At 38.2% G+C, this 22,883-nt stretch overlaps 1 protein-coding gene and 1 long non-coding RNA gene across 5 annotated transcripts in view; one reads left to right on the top strand and one right to left on the bottom strand.

The window, feature by feature from the left end:
- The window catches only part of DTHD1 (death domain containing 1), a 66,440-nt gene that overhangs the window by 20,069 nt on the left and 23,488 nt on the right, over positions 1-22,883 (top strand). For all 4 annotated transcript variants that reach the window (XM_001495898.5, XM_014738826.3, XM_023638245.2 and 1 more), the window contains 3 exons: positions 6,652-6,816; positions 8,513-8,802; positions 15,668-15,912. In XM_001495898.5, coding sequence (XP_001495948.4) covers positions 6,652-6,816; positions 8,513-8,802; positions 15,668-15,912 — 700 coding nt within the window. The remainder of the gene's footprint in view (positions 1-6,651; positions 6,817-8,512; positions 8,803-15,667; positions 15,913-22,883) is intronic.
- LOC138923485 (uncharacterized) overlaps positions 7,291-22,883 on the bottom strand; it is a 37,575-nt gene continuing 21,982 nt past the window's right edge. Inside the window, exons 3-5 of the long non-coding RNA XR_011437147.1 lie at positions 22,688-22,815; positions 16,745-16,831; positions 7,291-12,745 (exon numbers count right to left, since the gene is read on the bottom strand). This is a non-coding gene — a long non-coding RNA (uncharacterized lncRNA). The remainder of the gene's footprint in view (positions 12,746-16,744; positions 16,832-22,687; positions 22,816-22,883) is intronic.

Genomic DNA, 22,883 nt, shown 5'->3' with positions numbered 1-22,883 from the left:
TTTTTTTCTCTTCTCTTTGGAGATATTATACCACGGTTTATGGATTTTATTATTGATGTTGTGAAGACCACGGTAAATTTAATTTTCATAACTTTATGGGTCACCTGTTTTATCTTGCTGGCTGCTTTTAAGATCTTTTCTTTGTACTTGGTGTTCTGCATTTTTCTATGATGTATCTCAATGTGAATTTTAAAAGCTTTTCTTGAGTGCAGTACATCGTGCTTCCTGAATAGATAGATTTATGTCTTTTCACATTCCTGGGAATTTCTTATAAGTTTTCTAATCAAATATTTTCTCTGCTCCCTTTATCCACTCTGTCCTTCTGGATTTCCAATTAGATGTCTATTAAACCATCTCTTTCCAAATTCCATATTTCTTTTCTTCTCTTTTATATTTTTCATCTTCCTGTCTCTGTGCTATATTCTGTGTAATTTCTTCACATTCCAGTTCAAATACCACAAACATCATATACTTTTAAAATCTATTTTTAACCTATGAATGAGTTATTGTTTTCAGCAATTGTCTTTTTTATATATTAAGGTTCTATTTAGCTCTTATTCAAATCTTCCTAATCATTCTTGATTGTCTCCTGCTGCTTGCTTATTTTTATGATACTGTCCTTTATCTTGTTAAACTTTTCATATATCGTTGTTTTCATTTTGTATCTACCAACTCCGATACCTACAGTCTTTGAAGGTGTTGCATGTTGCTTCTGCTAACTGTTATTCCTGGTATTGACCTCCTTACTTGTTCGGGGACTTTTGTTTGTGAGCATGTGTACCTGAGAATTCTGCAGGCATAAATGGACCTGTTTTCCTCCAGATGGCGTTGGTTTCTGTCTCTGCTGAGAACCAGGTGCTACTTACCTGGGACTACTTTAGCCTCCTTGGGAGTCTTAGTCCAGGTCTCAAGTTCGCCTTTTATGGATGGGATCTCAAGGATCACCGTTTCTTGTTCTGCTCACTTGATTATCACTTACAGTTTTATTCTCCTGTATCTAAATTATTGAGAAGGAGTCTTCCCTTCGTTAGATAGATTACTATTTAATCCTATCATTCCTGTCTAGTTGTGCCCTTGTCTTCAACCCTGGTTTACAGGTGTTTTGAAGAGAAATGTGGGACATTCCTTTAAGAGTCCTCCTGCATATGCAAAACAACAACAACAATGTATTAAAAAGCATGTTTATCAGGATCTAGTTGGTTAGCAATAGGCAGGAAGAGGCCTGAGATTACTTATTCTCGATTTGTTATTTGTTAACCTTGTGTTTTGTATATCAAATTTATAATATTTTAGAGAGGCAACCTAAAAACAAAAGGACATTTTATCTATTTTTTTCAGCTTTATTGAGGTATAACTGACAAATAAAATTGTAAGATATTAAAAGTGTACATCAAGGTGATTTGATATATGTGTACATTATGAAAGGATTCCTTCCATCTAGTTGGTTAACACATCCATCACCTCACATATTTACCGTTTTTTTTTTTTTTTTGGTGAGAACATTTAAATTCTACTCTCTAGGCAAATTTCAATTATATAATACAGCGTTATCAACTATAGTCACCATGTTTTACCTTAAAAAATGTAATTTTATGAATAGTAAAATCACAAATGTTTTATTTTCCTTTGTATTGTTCAGCCAGTAGTATATTGTCAACACAGGTTGACTTCATTTAACAGAGTAAAATGGTTTCAGCAAAATTTTGAAGCAAATACTTACTGAGCAAATATGATTTTTCACATTTATTAAACTTGGAGGTAGTATACTGGAAATATTTTCAATTTATTATATACCATTGTACTTAAAAGCATGTAATGTTACCAGTGGATTGGAAAGCCAGATAAGGTAGAGCTCAATTTTATTTTTCATATCAAAAAGAAACTATCACCCAGAATAGCCGATATAACATTAAAGGAGAAGAACAAAGTTGGATGACTGACACCACCTGACTTCAAGACTTACCACAAAGCGACAATAATCAAGACATGTGGTATTGGCAAAAGAATAGAAAATAGATCAGTGGAACAGAATAGAGAACACAGAAATAGACCCACATAATACAATCAACTGATCTTTGACAAAAAAGAACAGGCAATACAACGGAGTAAAGAGAGTCTTTTCAACAAAAGGTGCTGGAACAAGTGAACATCCACATTCAAAAAAATAAATCTAGATACAGACATTATGCCCTTCACAAAAGTTAACTCAAATGGTTTCTAGACATAAATATAAAATGCACGACTATAAAACTCCTAGAAAATAACGTAGGTGAAAATCTAGATGGTCTTGGGTGTGGCAATGACTTTTTAGATACAACACCAAAGGTACAGTCCATGAAAGAAATAATTGATATGCTGGACTTCATAAAATTAAAAATTTCTGCTCTGGGAAAGAATGTCAGGAGAATGAGAAGATGAGCCGCAGACTGGGAGAAAGTATTTGCAAAAGACACATCTGTTAAAGGACTGTTAGGCAAGACATACAAAAAACTTTTAAAACTCAACCATAAAAAACCAAAAAACTCAGTTAAAAAATGGGCCAAAGACATCTCACAGAAGAAGATATACATTTGGCAAATAAGCATATGGAAAGATGCTCCATATTGTATATATATGTCATCAGTGAGATGCAAATTTTAAAAACAATGAGATACCACTACATACCTATTAAAATGGCTAAATTCCAGAACACTGAAAACCTCAAATGCTGGTAAGGATGTGGAGCAGCAGGAATTCTCATTCGTTGCTGGTGGGAATGCAAACTGATACAGCCACTTTGGAAGACAGTTTGTTGATTTCTTACAAAACTAAACACACTCTTACCATATGATCCAGGATCAGCATTCCTTGTTATTTACCCAAAGGGGTTGCAAACTTATGTCCACACAAAAACCTGCACAAGGATGTTATAGCAGATTTATTCATAATTGTCAAAATTTGGAAGCAACTATGATGTCCTTCAGTAAGTGAATGGGATAAACAATGTCTATAACAACAGAATATTATTCAGCACCAAAAAGAAATGTGCTATCAAGCTACAGAAAGACATGGACAAATCTTAAATACATATTGCTAAGCTAAAGAAGCCAGTCTGAAAAGGCTACATACTGTATGATACATACTGTATGATAGGTACTGTAGACAACGTCTGGAAAAGGCAAAACTATGGAGACAGTAAAAAGCTCAGGGGTTGGAGTAGGAGAAGGATGAATAGGCAGAGTACAGAGGACTTTTAGGATGGCGAAAATACTCTGTATGCTACTATAATGATGGATACATGTCATTATACATTTGTTCAAACTCATAGAACATACAATACAAAGAATGAACCGTAATGTAAACTGTGGACTTTGATTCCCCAGTTGTAGCAAATGTACCACTCTGGTGGCAGATGTTGATAATGGGGGAAGGTTTACATGTATGGGGGCAAGAGATATGTGGGAAGTCCTGTACTTTCCTCTCAATTTTGCTGTGAACCTCTTAAAATTGGTCTAAAAATATAAAGTCTAAAGAAAAGAAAAAGAATCTATCCTTGGAAGTTTCTCAGTATTGTCTGTTTCTACTTGTAGAGACAAAATGTTGAGGGGCCTTTGAGCATATCTTTATTACCTTGGGAAAAATCTTCTGAGTGTCTTTTATTGTGTGACATTAAAGCATTTATATGGGAAAGATGTGTCAGGGCACTCTCACACCTGAGAAAGGCAGCCTGGAGAAGACACCTGTTACTTTGTTTACCCAGCCACTTTATTTTTGGGAATTATACCACAAATTCTGGAAATTGTCCTTTCTATGTGGATCTACTGGGAGTTTTCATGTTCTTCAATGTTACTGTTCCTTATAATTGAACACTTGACCCAAAATAGGCCAATTATAATTACCTTAATGCCTGGAATTGTGGATATGGGAAGAAGCTTGGACTCAAGAAATAGCAAGGTTAGTTATTCTTGAAAAAACAAATTGATTTAATAAAGGTTGATTATATTTTATGGAACTCCTAGTATATTAGAATGTTGTCTTTTGTGGCATATGATCACGTGCTATTCACCGCTAGGCGATGCTAGTTGTCAAAATTTGCTAATAGCATTTATAAAGGGAAGAGTTTATTTGCAGAGTAGTTAAGAACAGCTGGGATAAATAAGGATGCCACCAAATCATTTAATTTCAATATGAATTGTACCTATTATCACACTAAAATCTAAATTTGAGGTGGTGGGTGTGTTAACCAACTTTATTGTGGTAATGATTTAGCATCAAATCATCCCATTGTACACCTTAAACTTACATAATGTTGTATGTCAATTATATCTCAATAAAGCTGGAAAAAATGCAGTCTAAATTTGATCTTCATATCATTAAGAACTCTTGATTTTAAGTGACAGAAAAGCAAACCCAACGTTTTTAAGAAAAAAGAGATCATTTGGTCCATAAATAAATAGTGTAAATAAAAAGTCTGTGGATATCTTTTATCTTTTATCTTTATATTTTTCTTGAACCAGAAAGAACCCAGTCTCTCTGGGACCAAAAGGAAGATGTACTCTACAGGGCAGGTTAGCCTAGGTCATGGCATAATAACAAAAGCCCGAAATCTCAAGGTCTTATAACAACTGTCTTTATATCTCGCACACGCTATGCGGCCTGCCATCAAAGGATCTTGGTCATCCTCACTCCGGGATTTACACTAAAGGGCAACCACTGTCTGGTTGCTGTCATGGTGGCAGAAGAAAGAAATTCGGATAGACCCACATTAACAATTAAATGCTCAGCTTCGCAGTGACTTATTTCCTTCATTCATTATTCATTAGCCAGAACTAGTCACATGGCCCCACTCAACCATCAGGGACAAGGAAGTGCAATCCTATCATGTGCTCAGGTTGTGGGAAATTGGATATTTTGGCAAATAGCATTAATGAATGCCAAATGCACTATTTTGCTCAGGTCATATGCCCACCTGTCCCTGGGAGTAGGGTTAGCCCACTGCAGTCGGGAACCTGTAAGTCCCCATCGAAAAGTGAGGCTGTTGGGAAAAAAAAAAGTAAACATTTCCATCAGAAAAAAAAATCAATATTGCATTTAATTAAGTCAGTTTCTAGTAAATGGCCAAAGTTTTGGATTCAGTATGAGTGCATCTCCTTGTGTTAAATTGTTAACTTCCAAGGGTTACAAAATTTACCATATTTGTGGTTATAAACCAAAAGCCAAAAACTAAATGTTATTTTTCCCATATCCTCCTGATTTTAATCTGATTGATCCTCTGAAGGAATCAACATAGTTTGAAGTTTTCAGAGTAGACATTTTAAATCTAGTTCAGTTCTTAATGTATGGGTCATAGCAAAACTCAACCTGTGAAACTAAGATAGTTTTAAACCCATAACTAATTCTATTCACAAACAAGCATGTGGGATTCACACTTGGATCTTCCTTCTTAGTACCTAGCTAGGATGGTTCTGTCCCCTTGTGGGTTGTAGCATCACTGGACCAGATTTTATTTTTCTGCAAGATGTTCAGTATCAAGGACTTTTCTTCCTTTAATTGTGAGGAACAGATATCCATTTAAGTGAATTCAAGAAGAGGAGTTTATTGTAAGGCGACAATAGGTAATTTCTGCTTTCTCCATCTCTGGGACTACACTGATTATTTCACTTTGATTTTCTCCTTTTCTCTCTTAGCATCTGCTCTATTTCCTTTCTTAATAATTTCTCTCCCTATTCATTTTTATAGCTCAGGGCACTGCAGCCAAAGGACAATGAGAGGTTACAATCTCTGGTCCTCTTACTTAGCCAAGTTCCAAAGGAAAAGAATCAAATTGGCTGAGTGTTGGAAATTAGTCTACTGTTAATCAAATCAGCTCTGGTTGGGGGAAAGTATCACATGGTACATACAACAGCCTCTTTCAGGGCTTCTGGGTGGGGCAAGTTAAGCCAGAAGGAGAATTATACAAGAAGGCTAATTGGCTCTGTCAGCTGTAGGAATTAGGATGAGAATATTAATATCATTTATGCTTACTACAATTATAAGTGCTTTACAAATATTAATTAATTTAATCCCATGACGCAGATACTATCATTATCCTCATATTATAGATAAGAAAACTGAGATCCAGAGAGGTCAAAAAACTTGCCCATGGTCATACAGCTAACAAGAGGCAGAGCTACCCAGGATTTGAAAGCAGTCTTGTTCCAGAGTCTGTGGTCTCATCTATTATGCTATACCAATACACCACTACTCCTGGCTATCCTAAGCATCTGGGTTTAAATGAGCAAGTTTATTAATGTTTCAGGGGCTTCTCTTAACTCTTTTGCCAGTAGTAAAATGCTTCTCATTCTCCAAAGTTCATCTCAAATATCAGCATTCTCACTTTGCAGGCTTCCCTGAGCACCTTCCTTCTGCTGCTAAACCACTCTGTACCTTCCCTTAATTACTACACAGATACCTTGTCCTGAATTGGATAATGCTGTAATACTGTGAGCTTCTGGAGAGCAGTGGCAATATATTTCTTATCTTTGCATTCCTAGTGCAGAGTGTGATTATTGGCATATGGTATATACTTAGTAAATTGTTGCTGGATTATTCACTTGATGAAAGTATGAATGCATTAAATATGATTTATACTATACAAATTTTACCAATTTCTCTTTTGCTACCGTTATACAGGACAAAAAGTGCCTCTATAAGAAAACCTGGGAACAATACCTGTGAATGTTTGAAATTACTGGGAATCAGAAGCCAAGACACCGGTTGGTTTGTGCTTGATGATGTTGTGGTGAGAACGATGCAGAGTGGCTTGATATCATTTGAACTGTGTGAACATTTAGAGAGGTAATACAACGGTAAACAATAAAAGATGATAGTCTATCTGTAATCGATGTTTGCAGAAGTGGAATCACAGGATTAGATTTTTATTCCTCAAATAGACATATGAACAGTTCTTTAGGGTGTGCCTAAAATGTAAACCAGAATTGGCATGAATATGCCATCTATAATTTCACTCATGATAGTTTAATAAGTGCTTTTGGAAACCACTCATAACTTAGATTTATTTTTACAGGTTTCTTCTAACTGCAAAATAGTTTTAACATAGCACCTTCATTTTTGAAATTCCATGGAGATAGTAATTAACTCTTCATATTATGCTCATCTCATAACTATGTATATATAAACTGAATTTGTTATTTCAGTGTCCTCATTTTGCCTTCTCATTTCCATGTTTTCTAGACAGCTCATTATGAGAAGAGTTTTAGACAATTTTAAGGTTCATGAGGAGTAGACACTCATAAAGAGAGGGCAATCATATGTCCAAAGATAGCCTTTAATTCAAAATGGAAGATCTTACATCTACAGTTGGCTTGGGTCAGAAATAGAGTCCCAGGTGAGAATGCAAGTGATTTATTGAGGGAGGGCTCTCAGGTGAATCCTGTGAGGGAGTGAAAGAAGCAGGGAGGGCAAGGGAAGAGGATGGAAAACCTATGGTTTCAGCAGAAGTTTTATCTCAGCCCAATACCTCAGGAGAACCCTGGAGTGTGAGTCCCAAGGAGGCTGGCTGACATCGCTGCATCAGTCAGTCCTTGTCCTTGGGTGCAGAGATGCTCCTGGTGAAGGGGTTCCTGTAGGGCAATTCTCTGGACAAGAGTTGGGCAATGGCTGTTCCATCCCAGGGAGAGGTATCTGTATTAGCTTACTAGGCTGCCATAGTAAAGTACCACAAACTAGGTGGCTTTAAGCAGAAATTTATTGTCTCACAGTTCTGGAGACTAGAAATCCAAAATCAAGGTGCTAGCAATGTTCATTCCTTCTGAGGACTGTGAGGGAAGGATCTGTTCCAGGCCTCTCTTCTTGGCTTGCAGGTGGCTATCTTCACGTTCACACAGGCTTTTCTCTGTATGCACATTCCTGTGTCCAAATTTCCCCCTTTCGTGAGACTACTCATATCAGATTAGAGTGTACTCTGATGACCTCACATTAACTTGATTACCTCTGTAAAGACCCTATCTCCAAACAAGGTCACATTCTAAGGTACTAGGGGTTAGGCCTCCTAACCTAAATCAACATATGAATTTGGGTAGAGGGGACACACAATTCAACCCAAAGCAGGGTCCATCATAACAATCCTTACCATTCAGTGACAGAGATGAATGATTCAATCTTCCTTTTATTATGGCGTATATTCTCCAACCTATTGATAGTAAATGGATTCTCTTTCTCTTCTATGTTTTAAAGTAATACTCTTTGGTAATGCTGGTTAAACTATAAGTTAAAACATTTAGAGTGGAGCTGAGACTGGATGGTTTCTTTGTCTACAAGCATCTGTATTAGAACTTGGTTTGATTTAGCCTGGTTTCTGACTGCCAAGAGTTTCATTAAAGTCATTCATGAACCTCACCAGTTAGTCATCAGAATGCTTGCTTTTAAAGGAAGTTTGGATGATCATGGCTCTTTTCTTGGGTGTCATTAGTTACCAGTTACATTTTTGAGACTGTATGTTCCCCTTAGGTCATGCCTCCTTTCTCCCATGCAGATTCATTGTGCTTCACCTGTCTTCCATTGTGGACAATAGCCATTTGGTTTCTTTTGTGAAATCTTTAGAGGAAGCCATGCTCAGCACCACCGCCTGCATTGTACTGTATCATCAGAAAGACAATCCACACAGAGTTGTTATTTTAGTGGTGCCGTCTAAAGATTTAAACCAGGTGCTCAGGAACTTGCGTTTGGAAGCATTCGGCAGTCCTCCAGAGCCCTCTCGCCATTTCCAAGTAAAAGAAGGAGAACAACTTCTTTTAAGGTTTACTGGAAACATATTTGCTTCAAGTAAGTATAAAGAAATCTTTTTGTGTATTCTATGGGCTCTCAGCCACAAACCAGAAGGAGTTCCCTGAACTTGTCCTGCTAAGGAAAACTTCAGAGGACTGAGGGGAAGCTTTTGAAAAGGAGGAAGAGAAAAAGACTTATTGACTTCATTCCAGTCTTTCTTGTCTTTTTAGGGCATGCATGTTCCTTTATGGACAGACTCTAAGGGACACTGTTTTCAAAATAGTCTTTTCCACGATTACTATCTGAGTCCAAGCTGGGATCATCTCTCTCCTACACCAATGCAGCTTCCTCCTCAAAACTCCTGTGCTTCCACTATCGGCCACACGAAACCTATTTCCATACAGTAACAATTGTGATCTTTTAAAAACATAAATCACACATTATTACGCCCCTGATTAAAACCTTAATGCCTCCTATTCTACTTAAAACAACGTCCGAACTCTTTATGATGTCCTTCAAAAAAATCTAACCTCGGGTCAGTGGACCCCAAGTGGGGTCCCAAGAGTTGTCTGGATAGAACTATATTCCAGTAGAATTACCATATTTATATTTCCATTTATTTTATTTTATATATTTAAAAGACTACTCTGAGAAGGAAACGTTAGATTTCACCAAACTCCAAAAGGGTCCAAGTCAAAAAAGGAATTAAGAGCCTCTGATCTAGGTGACACACCCATGCTTACCTCTCATCCTCATATTTATCCAGTGCTTTTTTGTTTCCATTCTAAATCTTACCACAGTTTGAAATTGTTTAACTTATTTATCTGCTTACTTTTCTTTCGTATACTTATGTTATGTTCTTCACTGGGGTGTAAATTTCATGAGGGCAATGACTGTCTTTCTCACTGTTTACCCCTGAGCCTAGCATAGAGCCTGATACATCAAAGACTTTCAATAAATATGTAGTGAATGAAAGACTATATGGTAATGCTGAGGAAAACAAACAGGGTGAATGAATATGAGAGGTGGCAGGAGAGGTGGGAGACGAGAGGGAATGGATGAGACAAAGAGAGAACAGGAGATGAAGAGAAAGAGAAAATGAAGAAAAAGGAGAGCACAGAGAGAAAACAGCTGTATGAGAGAAAAGAGAAAACGATCTTTGGGGGAGTTGCCATCACAGCAGTTTCTTTTTCATTAATTCAGCCCCTTCCCCTCCCTACTTCCTTTCCTTGAGGTGAAATAGGATCTAACAGGAACATGTAGCGATGAAGTATGGGAAAGAATTCATGGATGTTTATGGGGATTTCTGCTCCAGGAGTCTTGCTGTAGACTTGACTTGAGTTAATAGTTTCTGTTCACTTATAAATTAATATAAATCCCATTGATTTTTAGAGATACCTATTTTCTCTCTGATTCTGGAAATTATTCCAAGCTTCATTGGTTCTCTGTTGCTTCAAAAATGATGCAGCTTGAAGCTAACTCTGCCGTTTTTCTGGTATCTCCGAAATAAGTAAGACCCAAAGTGCCCTAATTTGAAGCATCTCTCCACTTTCACATGCAGAGTCTCGGCCATCTGAATCAGCTGACAGGACTTAGTGAGTGAGTGACAAGGATGTTAGAAAAAGGGGAAGGGAAGGACGAGGAGGGAGAGGAAGGAAGGGTGGGAAAGATCACTTCCTACTTGGCTTTTGAAGCAGACACTACAATGTCTACACTAGGACAATCCCTCTAAGAAGAGAGAGTCAAAAACCGGAAGTGTCCCACCAAAACTAATGATGCAAATGATTTGTACTACTTGGGACAGCAGCTGTGTTTACCTACTGCCCTAAACAACAGTGAGTTACTGCTCTTCTCATAGGCAGTAGTACTAAGTGTACACGTGCCTGTAATGGGGGGTGGGGAGCGTACGGTAAACTGAGAGTGCCTGAAGATGGCCAACGTGTGTGTAGTTCCTCCACATAAGGAATGGGGAAGAACTCATCTTCACTCAAGGAAAATAAGCCAGGTGGGATACCAGGATCATTTCTGCTTTGCCTTTACTAGAGACCTACCCTCAGATCTGGAGCCTCACTGGATTCTTCTTCATCTCAGAGGAGCCAGACCCTCAGTAAAGAATTAATACCTCATCCGTCCATCAGGGTAGGCTCTGTGAATCTCAAAGACATGCAGTCAGAGGTTGTCTGCCTGGAGGGTTCTTCCCCCCCCAGGCCCCACCCCCACCTCCAGTTAGCTCCTGCTTTATCTTCAGATCTCACCATGAAGATCCTGTTCAGAGAAGCCTTCCCTCTCTGTCCTGATTAAGTCAATCCTTATTTTAATTCTTCAGAAACTTATGTACTTCTCTTTTGTAGACTTTGCCATAGATGCAGTCTTTTATTTATTCATTCAATTGTTTTCGTCAATGCCAGTTTCTCTGACTATAGTCCCACGAAGTGTGGGCCCGTCCTGTTGGTGGGCACTATTCAATCCCCAGCACCAAGGATGGTACCTGAGAGCTAGAAGGAGTTCACTGAGTATTTGTTGGAAGAACGAAGACAAAGCTTGGGAAAGGACCTAACACAACAGTAATGCGTGAATAAAAGTATTTAAAACTTTAATTAATGAATTTAGATGACTGCTCTTTGAGAAATATCAACATCTCTGTGTCCATTTATATAGAATAGAGATGATTCTTTCATGAGGTCATGGGACATGGACTTCATTTCTATTAAGAGAAAATAAGATAGATAGGTGCTCCCCTTGGTTTTTATTTTATTTATTTATTTTTGAGGAAGATTACCCCTGACCTAACTACTGCCAATCCTCCTCTTTTTTTTTGGCTGAGGAAGACTGGCCCTAAGCTAACGTCCATGCCCATGTTCCTCTACTTTATATGTGGCTTGTCTACCACAGCATGGCTTTTGCCAAGCGGTGCCATGTCTGCACCCGGGATCCAGGCCGGGGAACCCTGGGCCACCAGGGATCGGAAGGTGCCAACTTAACTGATGTGCCACCGGGCTGGCCCCTCCTCTTGGTTTTTATATTGGCTTTTGGCATTCTTCTGGACACAAGCTACAGGATGCTTTCATTTTCTAGGTTAGAGATGTTAATTCAGCACTTAAGCTTTCTATTGCATAACATCTAAGCTCCCAGTGAACACAAAATCCAGAAAGTTCTTGAAATGCTTTTACAAAATTTTGTGTAATGACATCTTGGCATTACTCAAGCATCTAGTAAAGCCCTATGGAGGTCAGTGTGTGGCAAAGTTGACCTCAGTGCCCCTGGCCCCAGGGAAGTGATTTTTCCCAGATAGATGTTTAGGATATTAGAATGGCCAGCCTTTTATTCGTTCAAAAAAATTTCCTTACCCTTATGCATATTGTATTCTAGTGGGGAGAGACAGAGAAGAAGCGAAGGAATAAAAAAATGGGCGTAAGAGTGACCTAGAGAAGAATGAAGCAGGGAAAGGATGTAGAGAGTCTCAGAGGGAGTGACAGAGTTGCAGTTTTAAATTGACTCATTAGGGAAGACCTTTTTGAGAAGGTGGCATTTAAACAGAGATTTGAAGACTGGTGAGAGCACAAGCCTTAATCCTATCTCAGGAGAGTTTGTCCCAGGCAGAGGGATTACAGATGCAAATGAACTGAGGCAGCAAGCAGGCTGGGACGACTGGATGAGAGGGAGTGAGGGAAGAGTTGTAGGAGATTAGGTGAATACTGATCACTTTCTTGAGGGCCATTGCAAGGACTTTGCCTTTTATTCTAAGTGATTATTACGCAGTTGTAATCTGACTCAGAGGCAAGGGAAGACTCAGGGAGACCAGTTAATGAGCCATTGCAATAAACCCAGCAAGGGATGATGGCCGCATCCGGGTAGAGGTGATGGAGATGTGTTAGAACACAGAAATGCTCTGAGCCAGTGGTTCGTATCGGATTCTTCGTTTCCCATATTGCTGGCCTTTCATCTCCTCGTCTGACTTTTCCAAGCAGAAGCATATATTTCTACGTTTGTACTTTCTATGCTGTCAATGAAAAATATTCCAATATCCATTATTGAGAAGAAAATATATTGCTATAAGGATTATCTAGTAACTCACAAAATATAAATAAATTCTGTATTCCTTATATGGCAAATATTTATTGAATAGCTACTATCCCAAGGTCCTACTAGGAAGCACATACAAAGCATTTTGAGGAGAAAGAGGTTCTCAAAATGTCAACTAATGATTGATCTTATAATTTTAGTATGCAACAAATGGCTTTCGCTTTTACTTCTCCTTTAATACGCCAGTACGGGAGAAAAAAATAGAATAGTGTAATTTCTTTGTGATACTTGTCCTTTTTTGGTTCTGTTGTTTTCTATGCAAAGGGTCTTCAAAATATAGTGTTATATTTTGGCAACAATGAAATTCCAACTTAAAAAAACTCTACATAATGCTTTCTGTTTATAACACTATGATCATGCTAATTATTACTGGTGAATCCTCAATAATTTCATATATAAATGTGACTGTTAGAGACTTGCATTACATATCTTTATTTTTAAAAATTAACCAGAAAGAAGAGGTAGATAAGTTTTAGATCTAAATTGAATCAATGTAGCTATGCCTCACCCTTAATTCTTATATTCTGTATACAAATTATTCCTTATGAGTAATTATATACCTGGAAGGGAGTATAAAGTCTTTCAAAGGATGGAAGCAGAAATTTACTAAGTTGTATTCTATTAGGACCAAAGTAGCGACATTTCCTTGATGGTACTCTGGTGGTATGAAAGTAGAAGTTTGCCAAGCGTTACTCCAGTAATCTGGAAACTCATTTACTGTTTACCAGATGACATTTCAATGACTCCAAATAATTTATCTTTTTTTTTTTACCAGAGTGAAACTCTTTTAAGAAGGCAAATCCCGGGGCTGGCCTGGTGGCGCAGCGGTTCGCACATTCCGCTTCCCGACGGCCCGGGGTTCGCCAGTTGGGATCCTGGGTGTGGACATGGCACAGCTTGGCAAAAGCCATGCTGTGGTAGGCATCCCATGTATAAAGTAGAGGAAGATGGGCATGGATGTTAGCTCAGGGCTAGTCTTCCTCAGCAAAAAGAGGAGGATTGGCAGTAGTTAGCTCAGGACTAATCTTCCTCAAAAAAAAGGGGGCAAACCCGAGCTAGTCATTCCTGTCCTTTAAGTCTGTTTTGTTCAAGAGGCAGCTTTCCTCCCAAATATGGATGTATTCAGAGAGACGTACTCCTATACCTTCCGTTATCTAGAATTATTCTAATTCTAGATTTAGCTATGCTTTAGAAATTCACCAAAATGACCTCTAGCAGTCACAACAGGGAGAAAGTGTTGGTGTCATCTACATCTCTCACTGAACTCTTATTTCACTCTGCACAATGGGAAGGTGTTCCATGAGAGAGAGCTCTGGGTAGTCAACTTGCAGACTCCTAGGAGTAGAAGTTGCTTCTTAGATATAAAAGCTTCTCCCTGACATTTCTTTAACAAGTGTAAGTGGGTTGCTTTTTGCTATACAGATTCAAAAGAGTGGAAGAATTCTGCTTCTCTCTTATCATTTACTATCATTTATTGACCACTTATTTTGTGCCAGGCCCTGCACCAATCATTTTATCCATATTATCTCATTTCATTCCCAGAGCAATCCTAGGAGGTAAGTTTTATCTCTCCTTTTTTAAAGACAAGGAAGGTAAGTCTCCAGGAAGCTCAGAGATGGGAAAGAACCGGATAAGTACGGCAGTTTTAGATGAATAGTAGAGGCTGGACTTGGCTCTAGATATGTATGTCGGAAACATATCCTAACTGCTACATTATAGCTTACTTTTAAAGTTTGCTGATAATGCAGAGGGTAATGCAGACATGCTTTAGGGAACAGGCAGCGTCTGTTTTACTATTGCAGTGACAAGGTAAAAATATCCTGATTGTCATGGTAAAACCCCTATGAGAAAAGGTTATGGTCACTAAAGCTCCAGTATTTTCAGTGAGCAATTGAGAAAACTTATCATTGTTTGGGGGAAATTCGTCAGGTTTTTCATAGAAGATTCAGTAAAATGAATCTAGTAACTGTTCCATTTGGAAGTTCTAGAACAGCACTATTTCTGTGATGGTGGAAATATTTTATACCTGCACTGTCAAATAAAGTAGCCACTAGACATATGCGGCTATTGAACATTTGAAACGTGGCTACAGTGACTGAGGAATTGATTTAATTTAATTTAATTTTAATTAATTTTAACTTTAATTTAAAAAGCCACATGTTGTGAGTGGGTACCATATAGGAAAGTGCAGTTCTAGAATGTCCATCGTGAGGTCATGATAGTGTGCAATATGATATGAACAGTTAGGGGAAAGGAAAAAGATAATTATTGAAAGGTGAAAATAATTTTCTAAATACAGAAAGAGCTGAATATTTTCAATGGTTTCTTGTTAGAGAAAAACGCAATAGAAAAAGAACATCAAAGATTATTAGATCTAGAAACAGCCAGAGAAACCTGGTCCAATTACAGATGAGAAATCTTTGTAGTAATCTACACAGTCTTAGCCCATTGCTGCTTTGTCAGGTTATGTTTTAACAAGAGGAAATAAAACAAAAAAGCTTTAGTTTATTTAAAAAATGAAGCAATTATTTGGAGTTTAAAAAATTAAGTAAGACAGGGGCTGGCCCCGTGGCCGAGTGGTTAAGTTCGCGCACTCTGCTGCAGGCGGCCCAGTGTTTTGTTGGTTCGAATCCTGGGCGCGGACATGGCATTGCTCATCAAACCACGCTGAGGCAGCGTCCCACATGCCACAACTAGAAGGACCCACAACAAAGAATATACAACTATGTACTGGGGGGCTTTGGGGAGAAAAAGGAAAAAAATAAAATCTTAAAAAAAAAATTAAGTAAGACAACGTGGTATATCTTAATAGTAACAAATGCATTTTACTTCTACGCAGGCAATGGGAAGGATTATGGAAAAGACCACAAGCTTATTTTTCATTTACAAAGAAAACCCAGGTTGGAACTCCAAATCAAAGAGGTGGATGAATTTGGAAACTATAGCTGCCCTCATTATAAGGGCACGATTGAGGTTTATAAAGTACCCAAGGAAAAGACAGACCCCAGCTTGGATCAGTCTGTTACACTCAGTGAGAACAATGATCAGCTGCCAATTTGCAAATTATCGTTGAGATTGCCAAAGGTGAGTTATTTTACTTTCCAATTACCATGTTTTTTTAATTCTTTATATTTCTCTACCAAAATCAATACTGCAGGCATATGGATACTTAAGGTTAAAAAAGAAGGTAGGAATAAAGTTGATAAGGAAGAGTGAGTAGATCCGCTTTCAGAGTGGTAGAATATTCATGATTTCCACTTTCTTTCATATCAATTTTTCTAACAGGAGCAATTCAAGTTGATCTGGTCCCAACAATATGTTGTTAGTGACTATGGAAATAATGTCATTCATTTTCTGTAACTGCATCAGAGTAATTGGGAAATTATTTATGAAAACACTGAATATATTTCAGAGCACAACACTCTATGAAAAATTCATGTGGCGAGCAGGAAATTGACATCAAAATATTTTTACTGGGACTTACCAAATCCTACACATTTGTTTATCTCTTATCTAAAATTCATATTCTTATTAGGAAAGTAGGATTGAATTTCTTCTCTGAACAAGTCAAATAAATAATTTTGTTGCTATATATACTATTTCTTTCAGTGAACCAGGACTTAGTACTTCTCAGCTATATTCTTAATGAGAAACATAAAGGAAAAATTCATTTTATCATTCCAGAGGAAGAATAAACCATATGTTTTAAAGAAAGCCAAAACTATTTTTCCATGCTTTTACTTTTTGTGTTATGAATAACAGAAATACGTTTCCATGGGGTTAGACTTTGTACTGATTTTAAACAAATTAGTAAATTAAGTAATTAATTTGAGAAATAGTTATTGAACTTCTGAAATAGGGAATGTGCTATGTTAGGTGTTATGATAAATATGGAGCCATAGAGGATAATACATACCCTAAAATTGTGTTGTCTCAAATGGTAGCCACTATCCACACGCGTCCAAGGAGCCCTTGAAATATGGCTAGTCCAAATTGAGGTGTGCTGTAAGTGTAAAATACACATCAGATTTCAAAGACTCAGTGCAAAAAAATATAAAATATCTGGTAATAATTTGTTTGCACTGATTTCATAGTAAATCATAATGGTTTGGCTATGGGGTTAAAGAAAATATATTACTAAAATTAATCTCATGTGCTTTAAACATTTTTTTTATGTGGCTAATTGGAATATTTTAAATTACTTACATGTCTCAAACTATCTTTCTATGGGGCAGCATTGCTTTAAATGATTTATAATCTAGCAGATTATGCAAAACATGTATACAAAACTACCCTGTAAGATAGTAAATGATTAGGCTAATGGTGTAACCGTGTACTAATAGTTGTTCAGAGGAGGGGAATGGCTTTTCTGGAAGCTCAAATTAGTAGAAGTTTCATAGTAGTTGTGCCATTTTATCTGAGCTTTGTAGGTTGGTAGAAATCTGGCCATTGAAAATGAAGAAAAGAGTATGTTAGGATGAGGAAATGGAATGAATTTGAGTGGGGATGGTGAGTATAGCTTAGCAGGAATTCATAATTTATATAATAACTATTATAATAATTTTGAATATGCCAAAAGTTTTTCAAGTGCTTTACATGTTTTGTATCACTAAATCCTCACAAAAATCCTATGAGGCATTATCACTGTTTCCAATTTACAGGAAACTGAGGCATAGAAATTTTAGGCCACTTGCCCATAGTCCCATAGAAGTAAGCGGCAGAGCTAGCATTCAAACCCAGAATATCTGCTTCCCACACATGCAACCACTGTGTGCTGTTGACTCTTCAGCAGATAAAGCTAGGATTCTTGGTCTAGGATACAGCATAGATTTTAGGACATCCAGGTTCACCCTTGAACTTGTATGACAATTTCCTGTACACCACGCTTTAGTGTAGAGATGACATGAAAAGTATTTAACAAATGATATGACATGGGTTCTGGTCATTCAAACTGAAAGTAGCCATTTGAGCAGAAGTTCAGGATCCTAGAGACGTTAACTCTTGACTTGCTGGTTTTGGGGAGATCCTGGGGTTCCTGGAAGGCATGTGTGGGGTGGCAGAGTCTATTGAACCACTGATTCTGAAATTATATTTAAGAACAATATAGCCATATAGGTGGATACCCACTCTTAGCTTTTCCTCTGTGCATTTTTGCTTCCGTCTCATGGCCTCTGCATTTGCTGCTCACTCTGCTTGAGGCCCTCTTCCTTCAGAGAGTCACAAAGCTGCATCCTTATCATTCAGGTCTCAGCTCAAATATCACCTCCTTATCCTTATTCCCACATCACGTTATTGAAAGTCGTTCTTTAACCTGTTACCCTTTTAAAATGTACTTCATAACACTTAACGATGATTGAAATCATTAGATGTATTCATTTGTTTGTTTTTCTGTTTACCTTTGCTCCTTGAAGAAGCAAGCTTCATGAGTGAAGGGCCTTGTCTACCCTGTTCTGGCCCCATTGCCATTGATCAGAACAGTGCCTGGCACATCATAGGCACTCTAAATCATTGTGAGTGGATGCTGGAGGGGACATCTGTTCCATTCGATTCTACTTGATTCTAAAATTTTAGGAAGTATTGACTTAAAGGAATACTGGAATTCTCTCGAATTAGTGGTTTAGAGCCTCACTATACAAACTCTCAGCTCGCAGGCTAAGGAGTTGGTTTGGATCAACGTGAAGATTTGAGAGCAGAGGAAGGATAGATCAGGGGAGCCCTCCAGGCAGCTCAGTTTAGCACATTACTTCCTGTGATCACTATGTGGTCCTGCTGCTGTAGGGTAACTAGAGGGAAAGAAGTAGGGGGCTGTTGAAATTCTCTGGCACGAGGTGGTGAGGGCCTCCCTGTGATGAGGGCAGACAATGGAAAGGAAGGCCCTTGTGTAAGAGAACACAGACTGGTGGTCCCAAATGTGACATGCATTCAGCTTTCAGTTTGCGGTGTTTTCTTTGGCCTATCTGACTTCACGAATTATTAGCCAAATTAACCAAACTAGATAACTTAGGGGTTTATATAGATTTTGCTCAACAGAAGTCTGTGTTAGTGATTGTCCAGGTCTTGTGCATAAGCTCTTCCTCCGCCTTGATTCTAGCACACAACTCACTCCCCACCTTCTTGTCTGAGCAATTCTTAGTGGTCATCCCTTACAGCTCTGCTGAGATGCGACTTCTCCAGGAAGCCTTCCCTGACCTCTTCCTCCATACTAAGTTAGGTGTTCCTCGTATGTATTTCCGCAATATCCCGTACTTTCCCCGTCACTGTAGTTATCATATTTTACTATAATTATGCACTTTCCAATAGACAAGTGTTTCTCAATCTTTTTTGTTTATTTGTTTTTCCTCTCCTAAGGAGTCTTTTTAGACATTTTTTCCCCTAACCACCCTTCCTCATTAAATTTTAATATCACAGATATACTGTGTCTGTTTATGCACTGTATTTTTTTGTATTTTATAATTAAAAGTGTAAGTGTTTTTTGTGTTGCCCAAGAGCAAATTTTCCCTCCTGGAGGGTGACATTACCTGGGTTGGGAATGCATGCAATCGACTCTGCAGGCACATCCATTGTCCTGCTCAGTTTGTACTGTCAGTACCAGGCATATAGTACATGCTCAACAATTATTTGTGAACAATGAAGAATGAGACAATTTCTTCAGACCTTAAAATTGTCCAACCTTGAAATTGATAATCTTGAAATTATATTGGCATGTTTAAAAATAGTACATTTTAAACATATGCTGCCGGGGCCAGCCCGGGGCTGAGTAGTTAAGTTTGTGTGCTTCGCTTCGGTGGCCCAGGGTTTCACCAGTTTGAATCCTGGGCGCAGACATGGCACCGCCGGTCAGGCCATGCTGAGGCGGCATCCCACATGCCACAACTAGAAGGACCCACGACTAAAAATATACAACTATGTACTGGGGGGCTTTGGGGAGAAAAAGGAAAAATAAAATCTTTAAAAGAAAAAAAAAATAAAAAAATAAATAAGCATATGCTGCCTTTCATCTATGAATCTACTGCCTGCATGCTATCCGTTCTCTTTCTCTCCCAGACGGATTTGTATAGGGCCTTCCAGGGTCACTCTTTTGGCCCTTCCTCATGCCTAAACAAAGTCTTTACAGGTAAGTTTGTTGAGGTTGAGAAAGCCTCTGTGGCTGTAGGAACTTTTTCCTCTTTTCAAACTAACATACCTAAATGAGAATTAAAACCATGATCTTTATTTTTGTGAGAATAGATTTCTTCTATAAAGCTCAGAGTTTAAAAAAAAATTGACCTTAGCTAGGCAGCGTTAGAATGTGCTATTTTTCAGGAAACAGAAGTAGCCTTATTATATGGAGCTTGGCACTAGTGAACATTACCTATGCATATATTTATACATGTAGCATAAATTAGGTGAAGGCATTTGTCAAAATTAAAAGTGCTTTCCACACAGAAGACAAGCAGTAAATATTTACATGTAGGTATGTAGATATAAACACACTCACATACACATTAGTATAAGTTGTGACCTTAGTGTACTGTGTCTGATTCCCAAAGATGTGAAAACGTGTCACCCATTACTTCATGCTTGTGAGGATCTCTGCACATCTTATCTTTTAACCTCCATATCCCATTCATTTATATGTTAACTCATTAAACTTCTTGTATCCCATGCGCCGGACATACAGTGGAGTTCCTGTGTATATGGTCTTATTTTTCCCTTACCTATCCATAGACTATTCTCAACTCAGATGGCAGAGTGAGACTTTCAACCATCAGTCAGATCTTCTCATGCCTCTGCTCCAAACACTGCAATGGCTCCTGGTGTCACTCAGAGTACAACTCTATTTGAACTCGTCCCCATTGTTTCTAGGACCTTCTCTCCTATACTCTCCTCTCCACTTATCCAACTCTAGCCACAGTGACCTTCTTGCAGTTCTTGGAATTTGCCACACAAACCTCTGCTTTAGGTCTTTGGGATGGTTTTCCATTCATCAGATAGCTACAGGGCTAACACCATCACTTCCTTCAATTCTTTGCTCAAATTTCACTTCTCTCCGAGGCCTACCCTGATTCTATTTCTTATTACAATCTACTCCTACCCACACAACCTGATACTCCTGATCCTCCTTCACTTGCTCTGATTTTGTTCTTTCCTCTAAAGCATGGTTACCTTCTAAGACTTATTTCCTCACTTAGTATGTTTATCGTGGGTGCACCTCCACTCCCCAACTAGGACATAAGCTCCTTTTGGCCAGGGATCTTTATCTGTTTCATTCACTACTGAATCACAAGCACTTAAAATATTGCCTCACATATGTTAGGTGCTCAATAAATGTTTGTTGAATGAATGAATTCATAAATGGAACTTGCATTTTAAGCACCAAAAGTGTGAAGAGGACAGGGAAAACTGTCAAGAAGGAAAATACATTAGCATCAGAGAACTGGCAGAAGTGGTGGTGTATTCTTATAGATGAGATGATCAGGGAAGGCTTGAGTGTAGAAGTGCCTTCTGAGCTGAAGAGCAGAAGTCACAAGAAGCTCATCTGCCTGTGTGGCCACAATAATGCTGCAGTGAGGGAAATGGCAGGCACCAAGACTGATGGGTGTGAGCTTCTAATCAAGACTCGATGGAAGACTATCATAAGAGTGTGCGCGTGAGGGATACAGAAAGGCGATGAGGTCTGAGAGACAGAGAGGATCCAGGTGAGAGTTCACATTTCAATTTGATCTGAAAATGGTCACATAATCAATATATGTGAAAATGTGTGGTTGAAAAGAACAATTTTCTAAATTCTGCTTCAAACATCCTCCTTTTACAAAATATTCAAGTAAATTCAATTCATTCTATTCTATTTGTGCTTTGGCAGAAACAAAGTGAGTTTCAAAAAACTCTCAAAGATTTTTTAAGTGGAAGGAAGTGGTGTGTGTGTGTGCTTCTGAAATCGTCATGTAGGTGACTGTCTGCGTCGTTTGGTTATTTGTGCCAGCTTGAGTTGTGAATGCATTTTACTCTTCCTGTCTGCTCAGAGGCTCTGCTTTGCAGGAGAGAAGGGCTCTGGGTCTGGTGGTTGTTTCTGTGGGAGTCTGCAGTTTCCCAGTCACACCTAACCTACATATTTACGTAAGCTGTTGACCCAAGTTTTGCTTAGCCTGAAACTTCCTCTTTTCTTTTTTTAACTGAACTCATGGCATGTGATTTCTAGCAAATAATGATGCTGCCTCAACACTTGCTTTCTCACCACATTAAACAGTTTGCTGTGTCAAAGGGAGGAAGCATGCAGAAGCTGGTGCAACATTCAGTTCATCGGCATCACCACTTTCTCCCCACTTTGGACGTTCATTGCTGTCTCCCTGCCCCGCCAGGGATGGCTTTTTTTCCTAAATGATTTTTTTTCTAACCATATGAAATACTGAAGAACAATCTCAACTAAATAAATGAGAAGATTACAAGCTACTGAAAATTTTTACATTCAAGGGCACTTCAATTCTACTGAGGTTTTTCAGTTGTAATAATTTACAAAATGAAATGGCACTGAACACCTTAGTGCTAGCTCTTAAGAAAGTAGATTAGAAAAAGCATATGTTTGTAAAATAAAACTCTATAAGAGAAATCAGGTTTGTTTTTGTGTGTGTGTGGGGTGGGAATAGTGAACTTAATGGTGATTTAAAAATTTTCTGCAACTTAGTTTCATGCTTTCCACAGTAGAGTTAATTCCAATAACATGTAAGTTATACAATCATAACAACAATTATGGAGGGAAGTCACCAGAATCTTGGTAAGCAGAGGTATCATGTCAATTTCTTTTAACCTGTGACCACTTAACAATTATAGAGGAAAGTCACGAGAATCTTGGTAAGCAGAGGTATCATGTCAATTTCTTTACCTGTGAACATTTTACAAGCCTTTTCACTCTTTCCAGTTGTTTCCATTGTGGCTCTTCCTTGGCATGCCCTCCATGCGCGCAGTCTAACCTTCCTCTAAGCCATCAGAATGACCTTAAGAGACAATGACCTTCAAAGACACAGTTTTGACCATGTCACTGAAAAATCGACTTTACATTGCGCATGAGATGCGAAAGG

The sequence above is a fragment of the Equus caballus genome, chromosome 3 (assembly GCF_041296265.1).
Source record: "Equus caballus isolate H_3958 breed thoroughbred chromosome 3, TB-T2T, whole genome shotgun sequence".
In the NCBI taxonomy this organism is placed as follows: domain Eukaryota; kingdom Metazoa; phylum Chordata; class Mammalia; order Perissodactyla; family Equidae; genus Equus; species Equus caballus.
Note: the sequence above shows the minus strand (reverse complement) of the source record. Positions and strands in the feature narration are given on the sequence as shown.